Source organism: Chiloscyllium plagiosum, unplaced genomic scaffold (genome assembly GCF_037043375.1).
Source record: "Chiloscyllium plagiosum isolate Xiang-an unplaced genomic scaffold, Cpla_swu_hap1 HiC_scaffold_39, whole genome shotgun sequence".
Classification (NCBI taxonomy): Eukaryota; Metazoa; Chordata; class Chondrichthyes; order Orectolobiformes; family Hemiscylliidae; genus Chiloscyllium; species Chiloscyllium plagiosum.
Genome location: NW_028270177.1, coordinates 66,587,369 through 66,614,952, shown reverse-complemented (window position 1 = coordinate 66,614,952; position 27,584 = coordinate 66,587,369). Strand labels below are relative to the sequence as shown.

The following is a 27,584-nucleotide window of genomic DNA, read 5'->3' as shown; positions in this document are numbered from 1 at the left end:
CATCCATTCTATGGGAAATTGCTAAGGCTTATGCCAAGGGATAATTATTCCTTAGGATGCAGTAGAAGTGGGTGCAGGAATGCTGGTTTGAGGCACAGCTGAAGGCAGCAGAGAAGGCATACTGTGACAGACCCTCAGTGGCTAAGCTGCAGAGGATTATAACGCTTCAGTCTACAGTGGATTCTACACTCAAACAGACAGCCAAGAAGGAACTTACTTTTGCAAAACAAAGGCTGTTTGAACATAGTGATAAGCTGCGCAAGTATTTAGCCTATCTTGCCAGGAACAAGAGTGCCCCTCTCAAGCCATTACCTCAACAAGGGAAGCTACTGGGATCCTTACCTTTCATTCCAGAAAGATTAATGCCTCCAGTCCGAGATTTTCTGCGAATTATTTCAGACTGAACATTGTGAGGATAGATGGATTAAGATTGAGTCATTTTTCAAGAACCTGGGTCTTCCAGGAGTAACCCCTGAATAAGTGTTGTGTCTTAATGCACCATTGTCAGCGCAGGAGGGTGTGAAGCAGCTTCCGAATGTAAAGATGCACGTTCCTGACGGATTTCCTCGTGACTTTTACAAATAATTTATAAACCTATTGTCAGGGTAGATGTTTAACACGTTCTGTCGCTCATACCGTCACAAACCCCTCCCTCCATCCTTTAGAGGCTCATATCTCTCTGATGCTGAAGAAAGGAAGACCTTGGAAGATTGTGCTTCTTACACGCCAATCTCACTTTTAAATGTTGATTTCAAAATTCTGTCTGAGATCCGTGCATTAAGGCTGGAAACTTTGCTACCTTCCATTGCCGAAGAGAACCAAACATGCTTTATAAAGGGCCGCAGATCTTCCTACAATGTTAAGAGGTTACTCAATATGATCCAAGAGTCTCAACAACAATCTGTACAGGGATTATTGATCTCTTTAGATGAGAGAAGGCATTTGATTGGGTTGAGTGGCCGGATCTCTTCTGTACATTAGAACGGTTTGGTCTACGCACAGTTTTTATCAAGTGAGTGAGGGTCATTTACCGCGATCCTCTGGCTGCATTTCTCACTAATGGTGTGGCCAACCAGTAATATTAATATTTCTCCAGGCAGCCGACAAGGCTGACACCTTTCACCATTATTGTTTACGTTGGTGATTGAGCCATTGGCGGAGGCCATCCGTAGGGATGCCAACATATCTGCCCCAGAAGTGGGATAGAAGTAACGTGAGATTACATTGTATGCAGATGAGGGTCTTACGTTTTTTGTCAAATCCCGCAATTTCGGTAGTTCATTTGATGCAATTCATTAATTCGCTTGTTGCCTTTCTGGGTGATAAGATTAATTTTACAAAGTTGGAGGCCATGCCGATGGGAGGTCTTAGGGAAATACGTGATACTGAGGGCAAATCCTGGTTTCCTTTTAAATGGTCACTGGGGTAGTTTCCCTATTTCAGTATATTCATTACATCTGTCTTTGATCATTTATTTAACGTGAACTATGTCCATTTGTTTGACAAAATTAAACAAGACCTTCAAAGATGGGAGCCATTTCCAAAATCCTGGCTAAGTCAGATAGCTGTTATTAAAATGAATGTCCTTCCTCATTTCCTAGGCCCCGTGCGAATGCTTTCTTTGATGTTTCCCAGACAGATATTTCGGAAACAGAATGGCTGGTTTAGCTCTTTTATTTTGTACCACAAGCAATTCTTTATCAAGCTAACAAAATTGCAACTGCCCCACAGATTGTGGAGGGGTAGATCTCCCCGATTAAAAGCATTCAATTAAGCTCTTTTATCATCCCATGTTAGTGCCTGGGCCGCCGAGGACTTGGCGTCAATACAGCTAGACATTAGGCCATCTCAGACAAAGTGAACCCTTATTAGTCTGTTATTCTTAGATAAAATGACAACATTAATGGAGTATTGTCAAAAACTAATGATGATCAATACTGTTAAAACTTTAAGGACAAGGCGTCAGATCGAGGGCATTACAGCCATTACCATGTTTCTTACCCCTTTAATTGGTATACCGGGTTGTCAACCGGGGATAATGGATTCCAGTTTTAAACTGCGGGCAGCGGGGGGGGGGGGGGGGGGGGGTTACCTTGCTTGGATGATTTCGAATTAGTAGAATCCCTACAGTGTGGAAACAGGTCCTTGGGTCCAACAAGTCCCGTTTGATCCTCTGAAGAGTAACCCACCCAGACCCATTCCCCTACCATCCTATACTTACCCTGACTAATGCCCCAACTTACAGATCCTGGAACACTATGAGCGATTTAGCAATTGACAATTCATCTAACCTGCACATCTTTGTGACTGTGGGAGGAAACCTACGCAGACACAGTTGAGAATATACTAACTCCACACAGCCAGTCACCCCAGACAGGAACCAAACCCGTGACCCTGGTGCAGTGAGTCAGCAGTACAACCACTGAAGCACCACGTGTTACTTGAGGGATAAACAATAATATGATTTGATCAAATAACTCGTAAATATGGACTACCTAGTAGAGACTTCTTCATTTTTTTCCAGATTAGAGATTTGATTTTAAAATACTTTCAACAGACTCTTACAGATCCGATAGAGAGAAGCCATTGCTTATTGTTAAGAATACACTGTGTCAGTACCCTTTATCATTAGTTGGATAGTGTCCCCTCAGAAAAGACTGTGCAGCTTCCTGACGTCTGTGCGAGAGAGTTGGGGGGTTTATATCTCTTTGGAGACATGGGAGGATATTTGTGAAAATGCTCGAAGGATTTTGATCTGTAATAGGACCCATTTCATGCAGTTGAAAATCCTTCATAGGGTCGATCTGACACCAGATTTTCTCTCAAAATTCAAAGTGGGATTATCTTCAGCATGTCCTAAATGCAGAATGACTACAGGCACTCTTACTCATTGCATGTGGTCCTGCTGCAGGCTTCGTTTATAGTGGAACACTGTGTTAGGTGTGATAGAGTGGGTCTTGGGGACCGAATTGGAGATGGACCCGATTTCTCTTTCGTGGGCATGCCCAGAGTTTCTTACGCAGATGCATATGGGAAAAATATATCTTTACTTTCTGGGCTAGGAAAAATATTCTGTTGTGTTGGATGTCTGAAAACTCCCCGGGTTTGTTGGGTCTTTGTAAGCTCATCATGGGGAATACCCCTTTGGACTTTCTCACCAGTATGGTGCACCAAAAAACAAAGATTAATATAAGTCATAGAGTCATAGAGATGATCGGCATGGATACAGGCCCTTCGGTCCACCCCATCCATGCCGACCAAATATCCCAAACCAATCTAGTCCCACATGCCATCACCCGTCCCATGACCCTCCAAACCCTTCCTATTCATATACCCATCCAAATGCCTCTTAAATGTTGCACTTGTACCAATCTCCCCCACTTCACCTGGCAGCTCACTCCATACACGTACCACACTCTGTGTGAATAAGTTGCCTCGTAGGTATCTTTTATATATTTCCCCTCTCACCCTAAACCTATGCCCTCTCGTTCTGGACTCCCCAACCACAGGGAAAAGGCATTTCCTATTTACCTTATCCATGCCCCTCATAATTTTTTAAATCTCTATTATGTCACCCCACAGCCTCCGATGCTCAGGGAAAACAGTCCCAGCCTATTCAGCCACTCTGTATAGCTCAAACCCTCCAAACCTGGCAACATCCTTGTAAATATTTTCTGAACCCTTTCAAGTTTCACTACATATTTCTGATAGGAAGGAGACCAGAAATTGCACGCAATATTCCAACAGTGGTCTAACCAATATCCTGAAGAGCTGCAACATGATCTTTCAACGCCTGTACTCAATACTCTGACCAATAAAGGAAAGCATACCAAACACCTTCCTCATTATCCTATCTACCTGCAACTCCACTTTCAAGGAGCTATGAACCTGCACTCCAAGGTCTCTTGGTTCAGCAACACTCCCTCGGACCTTACCATGAAGTGTTTAAGTCCTGCTAAGATTTGCTTTCCCAAAATGCAGCATCTAGCATTTATCTGAATTGAACTCCACCTGCCACTTCTCAGCCCATTGGCCCATCTGGTCAAGATCCTGTTGTAATCTGAGTTGACCCTCTTCGCTGTCCACTACACCTCCAATTTTGCTGTCATCTGCAAAATTACTAACTATACCTCTTATGCTCACATCCAAATCATTTATGTCAATGACAAAAAGTTGTGAATCCAGCACAGATCCTAGTGGCAATGCACTGGTCACAGGCCTCCAGTCTGAAAAATAACCCTCCAACACCACCCTCTGTCTTCTACCTTTGAGTCAGTTCTGTATCCAAATGGCTAGTTCTCCCTGTATTGCATGAGATCTAACCTTGCTAATCACTCTCCCATGGGGAACCTTCTCGAACGCCTTACTGAAGTCCATATAGATCACATTTACCCCTCTGCCCACATCAATTCTCTTTGTTACTTCCTCAAAAATCTCAATCAAGATTGTGAGACATCATTTCCCACGCACAAAGTCATGTTGACTATCCCTAATCAGTCCTTGCCTTTCCAAATACATGCACATCCTATCCCTCAGGATTCTCTCCACCACCAATGTCAGGCTCACGGGTCTATAGTTCTCTGGTTTGTCCTTACCACCATTCTTAAACAGTTGCACCACATTAACCAACCTCCAGTCTTCCGGCACCTCACCTGTGACTATCCATGTTACAAATATCTCAGCAAGTGGCCCAGCAATCACTTCTTTAGCTTCCCTCAGAGTTTTCAGGTACACCTGATCATGTCCTGAGGATGTAACCACCTTTACCCGTTTTAAGACGTTCAGCACTTCCTCCTCTTTAATATGAACATTTTGCAAGGTGTCATCATCTATTTTCCTGCATGTTATATCTTCCATATACTTTTCCACAGTAAATATTGATGCAAAGTACTCGATTAGTATCTCCCCCATACTTTCTGTGCCAGGAAAAATATTCTGTTGTGTGGAATTTCTGAAAACCCCCGGGTCTGTTGGGTCGTCATAAGTTCGTCATGCAGAATATCCCTTTGGACTTTCTCACCAGTATATGGTGCACCAAAAAGCAGATTAATATAAGATATGGCAACCCTTTTTGGATCACCGCGATGCAGGCTTATCTGCCACTCTAAAAAGGGCTTTTATATAGCCATGAGGATATTGTTTAATGAATCAAATATTAAAAATTGTGAACATATGAATGTGTATAAGTTAATGCTCTCGAAGAACAAGAGCTATCGTTTTGTTATTCTGTACCGTATTATTTATTTATTTATTTATTTTTATTTTTTATTTTCTTCAGTCCATTAAAAGACTTTAACTTGTTTTGCATGTACATGCACATGGATGTAATTTTGTTTAGCTTTGAGTTGTTTTGTTATTGGTCAAATATAATAATAAAAATTTATTTTTCAGTAAAAAAGTTGTTTTAAAAATTAAAATGCTAACATTGATAGAATAGAGTCCCAAAGAACTCTTATTAGATAGACCACTCGTGGTTTACGCTGAAGGTCACCACACTTCGGGTGGTGGGGTGAGGTTGAGAGAGCATCCCCTTCATGGTAACCTCGATCAATATGGGGAATTGAACCTGCGCTGGTTTCTACCTCTGCATCACAAACCAAACATCCAACCAATTGAGTGGGAGACTGTGTAACTGTTACACTCAGAATCAGTCACAGACAAAGAGCAAGAGAAACATTCATGACAAGGAAAAATGTATATTTGAGATAACGGTCATGATAATGGCTGAGGATAAAAACGTTCGCTGCTAGAAAATGTATAATATAATGAGACAAGTGTTTGGAAGGTGTCTTTGGTTGAATACAATAAGCTGAGACAAGTGAAATAACCAGAATGACTAATTGTGAATGAATATCGATAACCATAAAATAAGTGCATGTTTTTGATTGTTCTGTGGAAAGCATGCTGACTGTTGTATGAATTTATAAAGCAGATAAAATATATTGTTAGGAGAGTCCGTCCCCATGGGAAATGCCTTCTGAACACATGCTAGAAGAAACCCGGGGTAAAACTTGTCTGAGAATCATCTGCTCAGTAATAGGAAGCTGGGGATTGAATGAGTGAAAGTTCCTGTAACATGATGCTGAGAAAATCATCACATCACTCCCAAACGTATTGAATGTTGGAGCATGTTTAAAGTACAGAATGGCCTCATCATAGATTTTAACTGTGTATGATTTGAAAAACGTACATCTCTACTCCATCCTCTTACGTGTTACACACTGGGGCACTGCCGCTTTACTGAAACTGGGAATAAGTTGGAACACTATCTGAATCATTCCATAATTGGCATTCTCCAGAATATTCGATAACTGTGTGTGTGGGGGGTGGGGGGGCATTAGAAATGCAAGAGAGAAACACAGGGAAGGTGCTGCATGCAGTGGTGAGATTGGTGAAGCATGAGCCTTGTTCGGGGGTCCGTGCTATAACAGATATACAGTGAGTGTGAGGGAGCAGAGAGAATACGGTGACCCTTATCCTGACAGAATGGGAAAGGTTATTGATCCTTGTCCTGTTTTGCTGGACATTTCTTCAGACCGCAGATACTGCACTGAGGTGGATGGTGAGCTCAGACCAGGGGCTCGATGGGTGGTGTGATCCCTCTGGGAAGAGAATGGTTCCCCTCTGTACTAGCCCATCCACCAGGACTTCCGTGCCCCTGTAAAGAAACCGTGGTGTAATTGCCCATGATCTGGCATGCTCGTGGCAAACTGTGCATGGCAGCTCCAAACTGAGAAACCTCAATCGTGTGCCCATTGGCCTTTTAAAGATGACCCCAGTGTCAGGGATCAAGGAATATCCAGGGGGAATATGGGCGATGGTGAGTACCTCCAGTCCTGGTGGTTGGGAGAATTAGTCTGGCATTGTATGAGAGGGACACAATAGAGTGGGGTGGGTAGTTAATGAGATGAGTTTGGTAAGACAGCACCAGGAAACTAGCTCGGCCTTGTGCAGACAATCCCTCTGTCACACTCAATAAAAATGTCACTGAGACAGTTTTTTGTTAGATTCAGCCCAATGAGGCGAAGACTCTGCTGTCCTCACTCCCAGTTACAAAGCTGCAGAACAAATGCTCATCCAAAACTCTCCATCGCCTCAACTCACAACAATATCCCATTCACTCATAATTCTTCATAATACTGACTGGTGTCGCATGATACTATCGAAAAGTCTTCATTTCAGCATTCTGAAACCTGTGAACATATCCTTCCATGACATTTTTCTCAATCTCCCCCACTCTGCCTCCACTCCAAAACACACTCACTTACAGTCATACTGCACGAGACTGCCAGTATGCCTGACCATTTGCCCAGCTGGTCCATGCCAACCAAAATGTCTATGCATACTCACCCCATTTCCCTGCCCCTTCTCTGTATCCCTATAAACGTTTCCTATCTGTGTATTTGTCAAAATGCCTTTTCAATGTTGTTATTGTACCCACCTCAATCACTTCCAATGGCAGCTCAGTTAATATACGTATCACACTCTGTGTAAAAAACAGTTGCACAGGTTCCTTTTTTATATATCTTTTTCCTTTCCAAACATTAATGGATGTCCTCTAGTCCTCGATTCCACAACCTTGGGAAAAATTTTGAAGTATTCACCACATGCACGCCTCTCATGATTTTATAAGAGTTACACTTCTACAAGAACCCTCTTCGTTTCCGACGCTGTGAAGAAATAAGTTCTAACCTGTCCAACCTCTGGCTATAACTTAGAGCCTTTAGCCCAGGAAACATCATTGTAAATTTCTTCTACACTCTTTCTCGTTCAATAATATCCTTTCCAGAGAAAGGTGAACAAAACTGAGCACAATACTCCCACTGTAGCCTTACCAACATCCTGTACAACTGCATCATAACGTCCCAACTTCTATACTCAATGTGCTGATGTAGGCCAGTGTGCCAAAAACTTTCTTCACTGTCCTGTATATCTGTGACTCAAATTTCAGACAACCATGCACCTGATCTCTAAGACCCTCTCATTCATAATTAAACTTCTGCCTGGATTTGACTTTCCAAAATGCAAGACGTCACACTTATCGATATTAAACGCCATTTGCTATTTCGCAGCCCACTTCCACAGTTGAACAAGGTACTGCTGCAATATCTGATAATGTTCCTCACTGTAAATGATGCCACCTAATTTAGAATCATCTGCAAACTTACTAACCTTGCACTGTACACTCTGGTCCAAATCATTGATATAGATAACAAACAGCAATGGGCTCAGGGCCGACCACTGAGGCACTCCACTCGTCACAGGCCTCCAGTCCGACAAGCATCCCTCCACCATAGCCATTTGCTTCATAACGTCAAATCAATTGTGTTGCAAATTTGCCAGTTTACATTAGAGTCCATGCAATCTAACCTTTTCGAGCGACCTACCATGTGGAACATTATCAAAGGCCTTAGTGAAATCCATATAGACTATGTCCACCACCCCACCCTTGTCAACCTTCCTGGTCAATTCCTCAAAAGCTCTAACAAAATTGTAAGGCATGATCTGCCAAGCACAAAGCTATGCTGACTGCTCCAAGTCAAACTCTGTTTTTTTCCAAATGCATGTATATCTTATATCTTAGAACCTTCTCAAGCGGTTTACCGAAAACAGATGTGAAGCTTAAAGGTGTATATTTCCTAGGCTTATATTTGCAGCCCTTCTTGAATAAGGGCACATTTGTTACCGCCCAGTCTTCCGGGTCCTTGCCCCCTTAGCTGTTTTATCTCGCCTCTTGCAGTGCTCTTGGATATATCTGGTCAGGACCAAGAGATTTATCTGACTTTATGATTTCTAATATGTGCATCAACACCTTTACTGTGATATGGACTGTACGAAGATATGACAATTAACCCCCCAAATGTCACAGATCTTCAAGTCTTTCTTCAGGCAAACACAGAGGGGAAATTGAGGACCTCACCCATCTCTTGAGGTTTTACACATGCATGCCCATTTTGGTTTTTAAGACGTCCTATTCTCTCTCTGGTTGTTCTTTTTCTTTCCTATACTGAATGTGGATTCACATTAATCTGCTCAGCCAAGGCTATCTCATACCCACTTTTCGCCTTGCTGATTTCCTTATTTACTAAACTCCTGTATCCCCTGTATACCTCCAGGGATTCCCTTGGTCCCAGCTGCCTGTACGTGAGCCACACCTCCTTTTTTGTGCTGGTCAGAGACTCAATATCTCTTGTCATCCAGGGTTCTCTCTTCCAGCCTCACTTTCCCTTCACCCTCAGAGGAACATATAGACCTTGAACTCGAGCTATCTCACTTTTGAAGCTCTCCCACTTGCCCGGGATCCTTTTACCTGGAAACAAACTACTCCAATCATCCCCTGCCATCCCCTGTCTAATTCCAACAAAATACGCCTTGCCCCAACTTAGAATTTGATTCTGTGGACCAATTTTGTCCTTATCATAACTATTTTAAAATTAATTCAGCTCTAGTCACTTTTCCCAAAATGCTCCCCCACTTTACCTCCGTCACCTATTCTACCCTATTTCCCAAATGTAAGTCGAGTTTGTCCCTTCCCCAGTAGGACCCTCGATATATTGCTTGTGGAAACTTCCCTGAACACACTTAACAAATTACGTTCCATCTAAGGTCATAACCATCTGGAAGTCCCAGTCTATGTTAAGAAAATTAAAATCACCTATATTGACAACCCTATTGCTCCTGCAAGTCTCGCCAGTCTCCCTGCATATTTGTTCCTCTAATTCCCATTGATTATTTGGAGGCTTATAGTGCAACAACTATAACATCACCACCCCCCTCTTACTTCTTTGCACTGTTCACAAAACCTTATTGGATATTATCTCAGTTATTTGATCTTTAAATACTAGAGTGATACTCGCCTTAATCAGAACTATTGGTATGTAAATTGTTTCCGTTTACATCTCTTCCTCGCAGTGACTTTCACATTCGCAGCATCCCTTGTCAAGGCACAGTGGAGATATGGAGCTGTAAATGGATGGGAACTGCAAATCATGTCACTTTCAGCATTGGTTACATGTTTATCCACACTGGATAGTGATCTAATACAGTGTTACCGCACAATGCGATAGCCTGGGTTTGTATATGAATGAACCAATGCGGACTGCACAGCTTCCCACACTGGACATTTAGCTCAGGATTATAGATCAAGCATTGGTGTGGACTGCACAGAGTTTCACTCTGGACATTGCGGGGTTACATACAGCTGTGCACTAGCCGGAACTGCACAGTGCTCCATCCTGAATATGTAATGGATGGGCTGGTGTACTAAACATCTGACAATACCTTGATTTTGTGTTTTCCTTCTTGTGATTGGAACTTCAAATCATGACTTATCCTGTTAGACCCATCTTTCTGGATGAGTCATGGTGAGTGTTGTTGCAGCACCTGAGTCTGCAACATGACCAACAAATGGAGCAGAGGCTGCAGAAAGGGGAGTCTCCATAAAATGGAATGAGGGAATCACAATCAGATCAGACGTGGTCTTTGTGAATGGTGGGGCAGGATTGAAAGGACCACTAAGGCAACTTATTCATATATTTCTGTTTGTTACAAACAAACTCCCCTTCTCTCCCAGTGTCCCATACTGGTCGGGAGTGAGTCACCTCCGGCAGTCCTTGTGTAACAGGATCCTGGGGCCTCACTAACCTCCAGATTTCCTTGTGCCCCAGTTTCGAGCACTGAATGACTGCCTCCTATTTCTGTGTCCCAATATCAAGCAGTTGAATAACTGCCTCCTGTTCCTGTGTCCCAATCTTGAGCAGCTGAGTGACTGCCTCCTGATCCAAGGTTTGCGAAAGTAGATGTTTTTCTCCTGCTACTGGCTAACAGGCTCCAATGGCTCTGTGCTCACCTGATGTTCTTGTGGAATGGAATTGAGGGCCTGAATGGCCTCTCCATATTCCTTACAGCTTCTCTTGACTAAAAGCCTTTCTCCTGTTTCTGTAAAACACCATCAAAATCTGAATGATGTATTTTTGTATTTTACTCTCAGTAATTGAGCAAACAAGCTGACTGACAGAATTCAGAAGCTGAATATCCTCCTCCTGTTCCTGTGTTATACACTCAAGAGGCAATGGAGTCTCAGAGATATACAGCACGGAAAAAGACCTTTCGGTCTGATCGTCCATACCGACCAAATACCCTAAATAAATCTCGTCTCCCTTGCCAGCACTTGGCCCATCCCCCTCGAAGCACGACCCATGCATGTATCCATCCAAATGCCTTTTAAATGGTGTAACTGTACCTGCCTCCACCACCTCTTTTAGCTGTTCAATCCATACACACAGCAGTCTCTGTGTGAAAATGTTGTCCCTCATGTCCCTATTTAAAACTTTCCCCCCTTTCCTTAAACTTTTGACTTCTAATTTTGGACTCGCCTATCCTGGGAAAAGACGTTGAATGTTTACCTTATCTATGCCCCTCATGATTTTATAAACCTCTTTAAGGTCACCCCTCAGCCTCAACACTAGAAAATAGCCCCAGCCTCTTCAAACTCTCCCTGTAACTCTAACCCTCCAACACCTGTAACATTCTTTTAAATTTCTTCTGCACCCTTTCAAGTTTGACAACATCTTTCCGGCAGCAAGGGGACCAGAATTAAAGGCAGTATTACAAAAGTGGCCAAACCAATGTCCTGTACAGATGCAGCATGTCATGCAAATATTTAGACTCTAAGCACGGACCAATAAAGGGAAGATCACCAAGTGCCTTCTTCACTGCGCTGTTTACCTGTGACGGCACCTTCAAGGAACGGAGACCCTGCACCACCAGATGACACAGTAGCTCAGTGACTAGCATTGCTGCTTCAAAGCGCAGCGATCTGGGTTTAATTCCATCCTTGAATGACTGCCTGTGTGGAGATTGCATATTCTCACCATGTCTGCATGAGTTTCCTCTGGATGTTATGTTTTCCTCTGACGGTATAAAGATATACAGATAAGGGTAGATTGGCCATGCTAAATTGCATATAGTACCCAGGGATGTGTAGAGGCGAGGTGGATTAGACATGGGAAATGCAGGTTCAGAGGGATAGGGTTAGGGTTTGTCCAGTGGGATACTGTTTAGAGGGTCGGTGTGGCCTCGATGGGCCGAATAGGCTGTTTCCTCATTGTAAGGATTCGATCATTTCTATGGAGTTCTCCTTGACTGGCAGCTTTCGACAGAACCCTACCGACATGTCTTGCCTTGATTTAACTTGCCAAAATGCAACACCTCACATTTAACTAAAATAAACCCCATCTGCCACTCCTCGGCTCACCTAAGCAAAGTCCCATTATAGTCTGAGAGTTCATTCTTCACTGGCGACTACACCACCAAATTTGGTATTATCTACAAACGTACTGACCATATTTCGTATACTCAAATGCAAATGATTTGTATAAGTGACAAAAGGCAGTGGACCCACTATTGATCTTTGCAGCACGCCACTGGTCAAAGGTCTCCAAGTTTAATGAACAAATGTCCACTGTCACGCCCTGTCTCCAATATTCCAGAAAAAAATGGATCTAAATGGCGAGCTCTCCCTGGATCCCAGGCAGTCTAACCTTGCTAACCAGTCTACCATGTAGACCATTTTGGTGTTCTTACTGAATTCCATAATGGCAACATCCACTGTTCTGCCTTCATCAATCATTTTCATCACTTCCGCAAAAAATTCCACCGAGTCAATGAGACGTGATCTCCATTGTACAAAGCCCTCTTCAATCCTTGTCTTTCCAAATGCATATATATCCTTTCCTTCAAAATCCCCTCCAACAATTTGGTCACCATTGACGTCATGCGCACCGATCTATAGTTACCTGATTATTTTTCCCTTACTTTCTTAAATAATGACACCACGTTAGCAGCCCTCCAGTCTTTTGACACGTCACCTGTGGAAATCAATGATACAAATATATCGGCAAAAGGCTGAGCAATCTCTTTCCTAGCTTCCCACAATCGTCTGGGATACAACTGATCAGGTACCAGGGATTTGTTCACCTTTATGTGTTTTAAAATGTCAAACATCCCCTTGTAATATAGACAACATTCAATGTATCACTATATATTTATTCATTCTCTTGCTCTTGTAACCTCCTCCTCATTAAATACTGTGGAGAAATTTTTGTTTCGTATCCTTCCAATCTCGGGTGGTTCCACACATAGGTAGTATTACTGATCTTTAAGGGGCCCTGTTCTCCCCCTAGTTAATCTTTTACCATTAAGTGGTCTGTAGAATTTCTTCAATGCCTCGTTAACCGTATTTCTAAAGCCATCTCATGTCCATATTTTTCTGGCCAGCTTTCCGCATTGACTATGCACTTTCTGCCCTTATACACGTCTCCGAATTTACTTGATCTCTGCTCTGTTTACCTGACATATGCCTCCTTCCTTACCTTGACCAGAGCATCAATATATCTAGCCATCCAGCACTCCCTGCACCCACCAGCCTTGCCCCTCTCACTAATAGGAACACGTTGGCTCTGGACTCTCTGAAACCAAATTTTGATGGCCTTGCATTTTCCAACCATCCCTTTACCTGTGAATAGGGTATTCCAATTAGCCTTTCACAGGGCTCGCCTAAAACTTTCAAAATTGGCCTTGTTCAAAGTTAGAATTTTAATGTTTACATCAGGTCTTTCCTATTCCACAACTAATTTAAAACTAATATTTATGCGTAACAGAAAGTTAAAGAAACACTTCCTGCCCCTCTGCAGCAGGCTCGAGAGGCTGAATGGGCTCCTCGTGGCCCTCTGTAATAGACTGGAAAGGCTTAATGGCCTTCTCCTGTCTTTGTGTAACAGACCCGAGACATTAAATGAGACAGCAGCCCGTGGACGACGAACAACCATTAAACTGTATCTGATGGAGGTCCATCCCTTCTCAGTTACAGAAACATAACCAACACAATGTAAACCCGGTGCCCACTCAGTAACACCTCATACAGCTGCAATGGCACATCTCTTTGTTTTGAATGATTCTGTTGGCAAAATGTGCTGAAAAATCTGTTGCTGAAAAAGCACGAAACGTCGATTCTCCTGCTCCTTGGATGCTGCGTGACCTGCTGCGCTTTTCCAGCAACACAGCTTTCAACTCTGATCGCCAACACCTGCAGTCCTCACTTTCTCCTTGTTGGCAAAATGTGCCAATATTCTAGATTTCCACCTTTTCAAGTAGCAACAGGCTAATATGGGCTGAATGGCCTTCTATTATACCTCTGTAAGGGGCCCATAGGGGCAGAATTGCTTCGGCCTGTTGCTGAGCAGCAGTCTCAATGCTCTGTCTTAAGATTATGAAAGGATTTGGGAGCAGGACACTTAAAACCAGGAGTAGCCTCACACTGGTCAATAAGGAATCTAGAAACTTGCCCACCCGACCTTTCTTTATGCAACCGATCTGATATTTTATAACGGCTTCTTTCATAAACAGAGTGGAACATATATAGACCCCTGCAGTGTTCTGTTAGTACTCTCATATCCAATTTAAAAAAAGATTTAAAGATTTATGGTCCATTCCATTTTGTATTATCCATTACATCCAAACCCAGTAAATGTTCTCTTTTGTAGTTATATGAAAAGTGATGTGTGGAACTGGTTAAAAGCTAACCTGAGAATGCAACATTTAAAAAAAAACAATTGTGATTTACACATGAAAGAAGTGAAACTATCATGGTATTCGAGCAGATGAAAGACCCAACAGACAATCAAGGTATTTTTCAATGTATAATTTCAGTTACATCACACTGTAAATCTTTGCTATAAATTGTGTGCCTCAGAAGTGCGTCCTGCACTATCATCTGATGAAGGAGCGTCGCTCCGAAAGCTAGTGTGCTTCCAATTAAACCTGTTGGACTATAACCTGGTGTTGTGTGACTTTTAACTTTGTACATCCCACTCCAACACCGGCATCTACAAATCATGACTGAGCTAAAGCTAGACAATATGTTGAAGGTGTTATCCCCCTGTGTTCTCTGTCTATGCCATGATGTTTAGATTGATTCTAATCTGAAAAGTGAGATAACAGAGTTTTACATGAAGCCATACAGTTTTTGAGCTCAGAGTTTTACATGAATTCATGCAGTTTTTGAGCAAACTACAATGTAACTCTGCAAGTACAAATTCACCCCACAAAATATATGTGTGCATGTGGGTCTTTATCGGTTTGTATATGTGTGTCTGTGTCTGTCTGGGTTGGGGGGTTGTGAGTGTGAGAGAGAATGTATATATTTGTGTAGTGATATAAAGTGTCTTAAGTCTGTGACGGGGTGCATGTGTGAGTGTGTGATTGTGTGTGCGTGAATGGGGTGGGGGATTTTGACTATCAGTGAGAGAGAGTGTATATGTGTGTGCATGAATGTAGAGTGGTCTAAATCTCTGAGAGAGTGCCGTGTGAATGTGGGAGTGTGTGTGTCTTTAAGGGTGTGTGTGAGTGTCTGTGTGCGTGTCTGCGTACATGTGTGTCCGTATGTATGTATGTGTATAGGAGTGTCTCTGTTTGTGTGTGTACATTGCAATGGTGGTCACCTGTAATGTGACATGAACCCAAGGTCCCGGTTGAGGCCCTTCCTATGTGTATCGAAATTAGCTATCAGCCTCTGCTCGGCCACTTTTCGCTGCTGCCTGTCCTGAAGTCCGCCTTGGAGGATGGTCACAGAATGTCCGAGGTTGAATATCCTGGACCACTGAAGGACCCTCCTGTCTGTTGATTGTTGTGCGGTGTCTATTCATCCATTGTTGTAGCCTTTGCTCGGTTTCCCAGTGTTTGTTCAGTGACTGTGATTAATGCCAATCTCCATGGATTCTAATTTTTCCAGTGGAGGGTTTCCATCTTTAAATGATAAATGGGCGCCGTTCAATGTGTTATCCCATAACATGGGCGGGAACATCACTGACAGCACTGACAGGGATCAGCAGATTTGGAGAGAGGGGGAGGAGAGATCTGAATCTGAGAACATTAGACTGGAATGTTCCAAAAATGTATCATAATCTGGGAATATTAGACTGGAATGTTCCAACAATAGACAGGAGTTTATCCATTTATGTTTGGTATCTTTCTGCATTTAATTGGTGGCAATTATCTTGGCGAATCTATTACGTTCTTCTCATTATTCAATATTTTTATTATCCTTTCCTGGCTATCGTCGGTGTTCCTGGTAAGTGTCACTGTCCAGATTTTTCTTTCTATAAACCAGTTATGACTGTATTACTGTTCTTTCATATAGTCTACACTTCTTGTCCTTATTATCTTCCTGTTGAAACTCTCAATCCAGAGATTCACTCTACAGACTACTGCTAACTACATCAATTAATGTGTTCAATTACTGTCTCCCTCTCTGCTCTGACATTGTTACTCATGGGTCTCTATGTTGACCTACTCAGTTTCAGCGGAGAACTACAATTTATTGTATCAATACCCTTGTTATTGAAGTATTAACAGCATGGAGATCATTCTCTACTGTTCTGGTTACAAACTCCACTTCCTTCCACTGTTTCCCTCCCATCCCTGGCCAATATCTGCGGCTGAAGCAGACAAGTCACAACTGTGGGTGATCCCTTTGACCATGAGCTGATTCATGACACCATATCCTGACCATTTCTAACTTGAAATACTCACCACTCCAGAACATATCTCACTAGCTTATTCCATCTCCTCTTTAAACCTTGAGCTATGAAATACAGGCTTAAGGAAGCCGAAAATCTGCCACTGACGCTCCGGCTTCAAACCTGCCGAAGCAAATCTGATTCGAACTCACACCAAACTCCCATCCATCTGTAATTCATGTGTATGCTGATGTATATTGCTATTGCCTCTGGCAATGCCTTTATTTTGACATTCTCAAACACTTTACCTCATCTGTCCATGAAACTTCTTCTCTCTCTGTTGATTAACAAAAAGCCTGCCAGTTGTTCTTATTTAAAATAATTTCCTCCATGTGGTTCCTTCTCAAACAATGAGTTTCGCATTCGACAACGCCTTTATTCAATGTTCTCATTCTTGTAAGTTTTCTGTCGAAGATCTCAATTCTACAGTTAGTCCCACTGCCCTGTCTTTCTCCCCATATATCCACAACATCTTTTCAGTTAATTAACTGTCTGTTTAATGTGAATCTTTCTGTTCATCTGTATCTTTCCATGGCCTTTGATTTTGGCTCCCTAGTGTATCGAGTGCAATCATTGTGAAGCTGAGAAACAGTGAAATGGTGTGTGTCAGGCTGTTGTTCACTTCCCGCTATATCCCATGAGATGGTCCATGGACAGGTGTGTTTCAGAAGTTATGAGACACATCCTTGTAACTTGGTATGTACCTGTATTTGTCTCTCTCGGGGCGACCTTGCGATCAGTAGCACGAGAAAGCCCCTAGAGTAAAGGACCAGGCATCTAAATTGTGTGACAATGCTGTCATTTAAAAAAATGTTATTTTCTTCTTTTTTAAAATAAGAAATCTTAAATACCAAACTGCCTGCTGAAAACGGCTCAAGTAAATAACTTACGACGCGTTTTAGGGTTTTTAATAAATAGGAGTAACAACGGCCAGTAACGTATCTCCAGCTGCTACTCTCTCTGACACCTGACTTGATGCTGATTCCTCCTGGATTGGAGAACTGTATGCAAGAATGTATGCCTGAATGTATCTTTTTGCCAAGGGTTGTGTTTATGGGATATTAATACATTGGAACAGTTCGTCTGTAGAAGGTACTGTATCCATTATTCAGTTAAAATTTCCAATAGTTAAATTATTCTAAATTCCTCGTCATTTTGAATGGATTTTCATTAGAGTGTTTAAATATATTGTGTTTTTCTTAATGGTGAGTGGTTTGACTAGTTGCATCACATCTGGAACACCTACTTCACATCTACCTTTAAAATAAAAAAAGGTTTGGCATCCAAGCTACCCGCTTAAAATAGTTTGAGGCAGTCTGGTTGGTCTGTTGCAAACTGGGGTCTCTTGTCTGGTTCTAAATCGGTAATACCAAATTGGGTTGAGAATTACAATCCCTACAGTGTGCAAACAGGCCATTCGACCCAACAAGTCCACACCGACCTTCCGAGGAGTAACTTACCCAGACCCATTCATTTACCCTATTATTACACATCTTCCCCGACTAAGGCACCCAACCCACACATTCCTGAAAACTATGAACAATTTAGCATCGTCAATTTGCCGGACATGCACATCTTTGGATTGTGGGAGGAAACCAGAGAATCCAGAATAAGGTCATGCAGACACTGGAGATTATACACCGGGAGACTATTGCGTTCAAAGGTCGTGTATGGTAGCTGTTAGTGTCTTTTGTTGTGGATGTGAATTCGGTTGGTTTAAATATTGGTTTGTGTATAAAGATTCTTTCAGTCATTAACTGGGTGTGGTGGAAGTGAAGTTGGTGGTTTTACAAAAGGTAATGAAGGCAAAGCTGTTGGAATTGACAGACAAGCTGGAGTTGGGGTTGCGTTTGTCTGTGAGAAAATGAGAGATAATTACAGCTATAGCTCGGCAATTACATTTGGTAGAACTGCCATCAGACTCTTTGGAAACAGCTGGAATTCAATTTCAAATGAGGCACTTTGAACATGAGAAGGAATTGAAACAGTTTGAATTATGATGAAAAGTAGAAATAAAAAAAGGAAATGAAGAAGAAAGAGAGAATAGGACAGAAGAAAAACAGAGAGTTTCAACTTAAAAAGTTAACAGTTAGAGAGGAAAGTTGACATAGAAGGCGGAGATGAAGGCATATGGTCGGTGGGATGAGGAGAATAGTGAGGTTGAACAACCCTATTGTAACCAATGGCAGAATGGGGTTCTGTTTAAATGCATCCAGGCATTATCTAAATTTGATGAGAAGAATGGGGAAGCTTTTTGAATTTCATTTGAGAAAGTGGCTAAACAAATGCAGTGACCCAGTGACCATGTGGATTTAGTTGATCCAAACAAAGCTGATAGGTATTTGCATACCCATCGGAGGAGGTATCTGGCTAGTATGGGGTGGTGAAGAAAGCCAAGTGCATATGAGCTTGGGCCAGAAGCCGACAGAGAGCATTTCAGGAATCTAAAAAAGGGTCCCTGGTTAAACGCACATTGAGTTTGAAAGGATCACACAAAGTAACTTTGACAGGTGGGTAAGGGTATGAAAAACAGAGCAAACCTATGACACTCTTAGAGAGATTCTTATTTTGGTGAAGTTCAACAATTCACTTCCTGCAGTCGTGAGAAGTCGTGTGGAAGAGAAGAGAGTTAAAATGGCAAGCTTAGAAATGGCTGCTGATGATGATTGGGTTCAGAAATCAAAGATTGGTTTCTTTGAGAGGTTGTGAAGAATATGTGAGATCTTCTTAAAACATATACCTGTGAGAGTAAGAGTAACTGGCATAAGTCAGGAATAGCAGGTAAAGAGGTTAGAGCATTAAGAGGTACAGAAGTATGTAACTCTTTTATGCTGAAAAATGAGTAGCTATGTCTTTCAGAAGGACTATTGGAGAGATGAGAAGTGCTCCGTTATGTAACGTGTGTTTGGAGTGTCCAGTGGAAATATCAACAGAATTATTTCACAATGGGGAAGGAGACCTTGAGCTTAGTGTTGGTGTTACAACATTTCAGCATTTAAATTGCGAATAACATACATGAGACAAACCTTTATCACTGATCGTGACCTCTTCAAGGTTTTGGAGAAATTTAGGGAGAAAAATACCAGTCTGTTTCGATTGAGCTTATTATTGCTGCCCTTCAGTTTGAAATTATACAGGTGACAGGGCGAGAAACCCTACGTTTTGACACGTTGTGGAGACTTGGCAGGAATAAAATGCCTGAAATTGAAACTAGTTCTGAACATTTATATGCTCACAGTCAATGTAATGTATATGCATTTCAGTCTACTAATAGAGGAATATTAGGAGGTCTAAAATGAATCCATCGTTGTATATTGATGGATTATTGTATTAAAGATGGAGTTGTGAGAATTCTATCACTGTAAAAAGGTTATTTTCTCTTGTTTTTTTTTTGAAGAGAGGTTTTATAGGCAGAGGTGCAGAACTTCTGACTGAAAACAGTTTAAGTAAATAACTGAGATTTTAGGTTTCATTAAAACGGTGGTAACAATGGAAGGGCAGTGGCCAGCTCTCCCAGACCAGGGTTTCTCATTTTGTTTTTTGCTGCAGCATTCAGAAGCTGCTGGGGATCCCAAAAAAGGTTGGAAATTTTAATACATGATCCCCAGCTGCTTTTCTCTGAGATCTCTGTTGATGTTGTTTCCGCCTGGATTGGGAAACTGCTGTAAGGATCTGTATTTAAATATATCTTTGTGCCAAGCGGTGTAAACCAAGAAGGTACTGTATCTATTATTTGTGTAAGTGTTCCAACATATAAGCTATGCCAAAATGTTCTTTTCTTTGATTGTATTTTAACTGAAGCATTTGAATAGATTATATTTTGCTTAATAACGAGTGGTTTGACCAGTCACAACATATTAGATTAGATTACTTACAGTGTGGAAACAGGCCCTTCGGCCCAACAAGTCCACACCGACCCGCCGAAGCGCAACCCACCCATACCCCTACCTTTACCCCTTTAACCTAACACTACGGGCAATTTAGCATGGCCAATTCACCTGACCCGCACATCTTTGGACTGTGGGAGGAAACCGGAGCACCCGGAGGAAACCCACGCAGACACGGGGAGAATGTGCAAACTCCAAACAGTCAGTCGCCTGAGTCGGGAATTGAACCCGGGTCTACAGACGCTGTGAGGCAGCAGTGCTAACCACTGGGCCACCGTGCCGCCCAGATATATATCTGTAAGGCACACTTCCCATCTATATTCAAAATAAGGAAAGGTTTGGGTCTAAGCGGCCTTCTTACAATATTTTGTGGGGATCTGGTCTGGTTCACAACACTTGTACCGAGGGGTTTGTGACTGGCTCCTGTAATTGAAAATTTAGTGGAGGGGCTGGGATGTTTTGCTGGAAGTTGTGCTGTAAGTTGCCTCAGACATTCAGGGAGACCTGAGGATTTGGCGACCCAACTCGGGATGGAGCATGGGGACTGTAGTTACAACATCTGGGTGTGTAACATGAACAACAAATGGAGCAGAGGCTGCAGAGAGGGGAAGCTCTGAAACAACGCAGTGAGTGTGTGGGGGGAAAGCGATCTGCTCTATCAACCCCGGGTTTTCCAGGACCAGCTTCCCAAGCTCCACTTGACCCAGGAGCAGAGTGTGAGGGGGCCCTGACTGAACAAGGAGCTGATCATAGAATGGTGTCACCTCCTTCAACGCGACCTGCAGCTTCACACCAGGGGGAGGATGGTGCTGCCAGTGGCTGTTAGGGTCACTGTTTCGTTCAGCTTCTATGATCCAGAACTTTCCAGGCAGGACGAGGTGACATGTCCATCATTTCCCAGTATCTCAACATCAATGTTAACCGTTCGATGATGGAGGATATATATGATGGATGAGAAGCACTGTTTCTCCCTCAGCAGGGAGCTGCTGGGTGTATTCAGTATAGTGGGATTCCCAATGGTGTAAATGGCATCTGCAGGGTATCCCTGTCAATGGGGAGAGGTAGAGGAACTGAACGAGCTCTCTCTCTTTCTCTATTAATGTTGCAGCGTGCCCATGCACAGTACATCATGTTGGTAAATGCCCCCTGCCCTGGCAGCAGTCACGGCCTCTTCATTCAGAAGCAGTCAGCCATTCCCATCGTCATCGCGTCTTCACGGAGAAAGAATTGAATACATCTTGGATAATTTACGTCCCCTTGATGCACGTTTAAAAACACCATCCCCACCGCCAATCAACCACAACAAAGTATTCCATGTGCACGGAGAGCAAAAGGGTCACTTGGAGTGTCTGGGAGCTGACGATCAGGGATGGAGAAAAACCTCCCATGTCTGAACGGACCTGAGTGAACCCCCCAGTACACAGTATCATTAAGTCCTGTAATCCCTCTCCATTTCAGTAACATATTGCTTTCTATTATTCCAGTAAATGAAATGACAGTTTATATCATCTTAAATTCCACCTTCCAAACTATTATCTATTGCCTTTACCTCTCTGAATCTATGTGCAGACTCTCCACCTTCTCTTGATAATTTAATCTCTTGCTGACCGCAACGACATCACCAAACTCAGCATCTGTATATCTGTTCCATCCTCCTGTTCATTAATATAGATGGTAAGTAGTTGAGAACCCAGCGCTGGTCACTGTGTGACCTTACTGGTTACGTTCTCTCTCACTGAGTGAGACTGATTTATCCTGAGTGCCTGCATCTTGTATGATACACATTCCTCCCCCATTCCTGTGCAACACAGTAGAAGCGTTGAATAAGAATAAGGAGCATCTTTGAGGAATCCAACCCCTCGATGAGGCTGATGTCTACACGGCCTCAGTTCCACTTTCCTGCCATCTCTCCATCCTAAAACTCTAATCTCTTGTTGTAGATTACGACACATGAAACAAAATCCACTCCACATCTACACATTCAATTACTTTTAGCATTTTACAGACCTCAATGAGATCTCCTTTCATTCTTATAAACTCGAGAGTATAGGCCTAAACTGCTCAATTACTCTTCATAAGACAAACACTTCAAATATGGAATCAATCTAATGAAGATCTTCTGAATTGCCTCCAATGGAAAACCTCATTCTGCAGGACACCCAAACTGTACTCCAGTTACATCCTCACTAATGCCTTGCATAGCTACACCAACACTCCCTACCTTTCTACTCTATGCTTTTATAAATAAACACTGAAATTATGCTTGCATTTCTCATTACTTGCACAGTACCCGCATGCAGGTTTTGTGTGATATGCAAGCAGACACCCAGATCCCTATGCACCTAAACACTTTGAACTTTATCTCCATTTAGATAATAATTTGTCTTTCTATTATACTGGCCAACTTGAATAGCCCCATATTTATTCACTTTAGTTTTCCTTGCTAAATGTTGGCCCATTCACCCAACCTATCCATATAGATTTAAAATCTCTTACATCATCATTCCGAATTAATTTCCTACCAATGCTAGTGTCATCTGAACATGTGGCACCGTATTTTCTATCCCATCAACTGAGTACAGTAATACCATCGATTGCAAATGGTTGAGACATGAGAACTGAAATCGATGGCACCCCACAAATTGCATTTGCCAAAAGAAAATGACACATATATTCCATCTGACTCCATTTTGTTGGTTAACCAATCCTTCATGCAAGCTAATAAATTACTCCTAAACCCATGTTGTCTGATCTTACCACTTACTCTTTGGAGAAGCGACATACCCGATGCCTTCAGGAAGACCAGATATGTTCCATCACCAGGATTCCCACGATCCATATTGTTTGTGACATCTTCAAATAACTCAAGCAAACAATTCAAACACGATTTAGCCTTCGTAAAACTATGTTGACTCTGACGAATTGTGGTTTAACTTTGCAAATGTCCTGAACAATGGACTCTAGCCATTTGCCTTAAATTACAATAGTTTATTGTTACACTTTAGTCCCTAATGTATACCGTTAATATAAGTTCTTCCCTTACGAAAGCCTTTGCGTTTTCTTTGAATTCCTATTTAATGGGCAAACGTTTTTACACAGCTCCAAATGCTGTGTAAGAGCCATGTGTGGCTGAATGGACTCATCATCCAGCTGGTGTACAAAGTCGATGGGTTGACGTCTTTCTGATGTTCCCATGTTGCCATCTCCACGGTCAGAATGACCTCCTCTTGTTGATGCTTTAGAGGATTGGGAGATTATGGAATCTTCCTGTTGCTGTCTAACATTTTGAGAGGCTGGTGGGTCTTCTCATACTTCTCCATAACAGATGAAAATACTGAACGGTCTCCTCATGAATCCCGGAGATGGGACCGAGGGATTGATTGGTCTTCTCTTGTTCCCTACAACAGACACATGTCTAAATTACCTCTTCCTTTTTCATGAAAGAAGTCTCAGATAGTTTTTATCCTCATCCAATTCCCTTGCAATAGGCTCGGTGAGTCTGAATGGCCTCCTGTTATCCCAGTGTAACAATCTCCAGTCACTGTGTGACCTCTTCCAGTTCCTATGTTACAGACCTGAGGAGGCTGAATGGACTGATCCTGTTGCTGTTTAACAGGATACTGGTGCAGCATGGCCTACTGTTACAGGCTCGGGTGGCTGATTGGCCTCCTTCTGTAAATGTTTATCAGGCTCCAGGGACTGAATAGCCTCGTCCTGTTTTGGTGTAACAGGTTTGAAGGCCTGGATATCCTCCTGTTGTTCCTGTGTAACAGGCTGGAGAACAGAATGGATTCCTCCACTATCTGTGTAATTCACTTCACTTGTTGACTCCTTCTGTCATCTATGTTGAAATAAGATCATCCTTTATTTTTGTAAACTCCAATGGCGACTGCGTCAACCTAATCATCCTTTCGTTATAACCTAATACCTTAATTGCAGGAATCAGTTGAGGGAACTATCTCTGAGCTGCTTCCAATATAACAACATCCTTTCTTCATTGAAGAGATTAAATCTGTACACGAAGACCCTCTACAGCTGCAGCAACACTTTACCAGCCTGCTGTAAAGTTCCCACCCAGGTTAGAGCTGTCTCAGCTCTTTGGGGGAATACAGAGCATTGTTGGAAGATCATTGTCCTTCTTTACTCCATCAGCATCACGGGAGATATGGAGCAATTAAAGTTTGAGAAGATCATAAATAATGTGGCAAGATGATCTTTGTCATTAACCTCCCCAGAGCCCAAGTCGCTCAGATTCCACAGAATCTCGTAAGGAGGAGCGCAAAAACAGCATCAAGGCCATCGTCTTGTGGCTGAGCACATTAACTCCCCTTCCCACTCTGCCAAGGACATGAGGGACCTCGGCCTGCTCCATCACCAAATCCGAGCCACCAGAAGCCTGGAGGAAGAAAGCCTCCTCTTCTGCCTTGGGACCCTCCAACCACAGGGGATCATAGTGGATTTCACCATTTCCCCATTTCCCCTAATCCCACTTTATCTCACTCCAAACTTCCAAGTCAGCACCTCCCTTCCTATCAAGCTGGTCCACCCTGCTCTCCGACTATCACTTTCAACCCCACCTTCATCTAGCTATTAGATGAACGGAGGCAGCTTAGAAAAATGCCAAGTGTTGCAGTGAGCCAGTGGATTCAGTGAAATGTAGGACCCAGCAAAGGATGACCAAGAACCTGAGAAGAAAATCAAAAAGAGAAAAAGCGTGCAAACGAAAGAAAAACATAAAGACTGCTAAAAAGCGTATATCAATGTATGAAAAAAAATTAAAAAAACAAGGTCAAATGTGGAACAGTTCTTGTGCGTTCAGGATAATTTATTGCAGAGAACAGAGAAATCGCAGGGAAAAGAAACAGTTTTGTTGCGTCTATCTTCATGGAAGAATGTCCAGAAATTCTTCCAGAAATACCAAGTGACCATGTGTAAGTAAAGTCTAAGTTCATTCTTATCATTGTTGAGGTTAACTTTGGAAAAAAAAACTGGATTGAGTATTTATAAATCTGACAGACTAGATGTACTGCATGCAAGAATTTCAGAGGAAGCAGCAATAGACATGTTGATTGCATCGCGGATTTTCACTTTATTCACGGATGTCGTGCACCAGTTGCATCGAGTGTTCATGAGGCTACACTTAGGGTATTGTGTATCGTTCAGAGTCCCAATCTAACAAAGAATATACTGAGTGCAGAGGGGCTTCAAAAGGTATTATCAAGATTAATCCCTAAAATGGCAAGATTGTCGAATGTGGAAACTCAGCCTGTGATCTCAAGTTTCAAAAATTGAGAGGTAATTGCAGTGAAACTTAGAAACATAGAGTGGACTGAAGAACAGAGGGACATGGAGCAGTACAAGTAGGCGAGATCAGGAAGAATCCCACGATATTCTACACAGACAAATAGAACAGAATAATCAGCAAACAGTTAGTGTTCATGAGAAACCAAAGGAGCAATCTGTGTGTCAAGCTGGAGAACATTGACGGATTGTTACATGAGACCTTCACATCTATTTTACTTGGGCGAAGGAGGATGCAGGTACAGAATTCAAGAAGGTGGACGGGGAAGCTCTTGAACAGATGAACGTAAAATACGAGCAGGTTTTTGAGGCTTTGTTCTGTATAAATTTGGACCAATCTCCATGTCTGACTGAGTTGTATCACAGGCGGCTGTTGGGGTCAAGGGAGGAAAGACCCTGACTGAATATTTTAATTAGAATCTGACCATAGGGGAGGTACCAGAGAACTGGAGCGCTGCTAATACGATTCCTCTTCACAGTAATGGTGGGAGAGATAGACTAGGGAACTATAGACGAGCGAGTATTAGATCCTGTTACGGAAACTACTGGAGAAAATAGGAAAGGAGAAAATTGAACTCCAATCAGAGTCGCAAGGTTTGATCAGGGATCATCACGATGTCTTTATCAGAAGGAAGTCACATCCAATGCGTTTGATTGAATGAGTTTGAGATTATTTTTAGGAAGCCCTTTGACAAATTTCCACCTGGCAAACTGAAAGATAAAGTAAAATCTCACAATATGAAGCAAAACTTGACAAGTTACAATGAAAATTGTCTTAGTGGCAGGAGGCAGAGGGTGGTGAGAAAAGGCTGTTTGTGTGACTGGAGACCAGTGTCCCCTGGTGTACCACAGGGATCAGTGGTCTGTCCCTTATTGTTTGTGTTATTCATAAAAAAATATATAGATGTGAAAGTGGAGGGGGCTAGGTGTAGATTGGGGGAGGTGTGATAAGTAAGTGTATGTTTGACATAAAGATTGGCTGGGTGGTTAACAGTGAGGAGGAAAGCCGAAAGTTACAGGAAGATGCAGATGGAATGGCCAGATGGGCAGATCAATGGCAGATAGAATGTAACCCTGATAAATATGAGGTGATGCACTTTGGGAGAAGGAACCAGGCAGGGGAGGACTCAATGAATGGCAGCACACTGGGAGCCACAGAGTGTGCTTCTCCACACATCCCTGAATGTGGCTGGACAGGTTAATGGGCTAGTTAAGAATTGGACCTTGGTAGATTATAAGAACAATACAGGGCTTTGGTTCGGCCAAAATGGAGTACTGTATGTAGCTCCGGGAGCCACATTCCAGGAAGGATGTGATTGTACTGGAGAGGGTGCAGGGGTGATTCAACCAGGATGTTCCCTGGAATGGAGCATATCAGCTATGGAGAGAGGCTGGATAAGCTCGGGTTGGTTACTTTGGAGCAGAGAAAGCTGAGGAGTCAGTGATTCAGAAGGATAAGATTATGAGTGACACGGACAGGGTGGATAGAGAGCAGCTGTTCCTTTTAGTCAGAGGGTCAAGAACAAAGGAGCACACTTTTAAAGCGAAAAGTTTGAGGTTCAGAGAGGATATGAACTTTTTTTCACCTGGAGGGTGTTGGGTTCTGGGATTACATCCTGAGAGGGGAATTATCATGGATAATCTCACGATCATTAAAAAGTACTTGGATAAGCAGCTGGAAGTGTCATATCATTCCAGGCTATGGGCCTGCTGTAGGAAAGTGAGACTAATATAGATCGTGCTGTACTTCTGTCAGCACAAAGTCTATGCTCCTGTGAGTGAATGGTGTGGAAGGTCAATTATTAAGCAGTTTAAGGCA

The 27,584-nt window shown here is 42.5% G+C and overlaps 1 protein-coding gene across 1 annotated transcript in view; it reads left to right on the top strand.

Annotated features, from left to right (window-relative positions):
* Window positions 1-27,584, top strand: part of LOC148138749 (putative G protein-coupled receptor 139) — a 72,642-nt gene that overhangs the window by 2,384 nt on the left and 42,674 nt on the right. Inside the window, exon 3 of the mRNA XM_087981364.1 lies at window positions 15,872-16,129. Coding sequence (XP_087837490.1) covers window positions 15,872-16,129 — 258 coding nt within the window. The remainder of the gene's footprint in view (window positions 1-15,871; window positions 16,130-27,584) is intronic.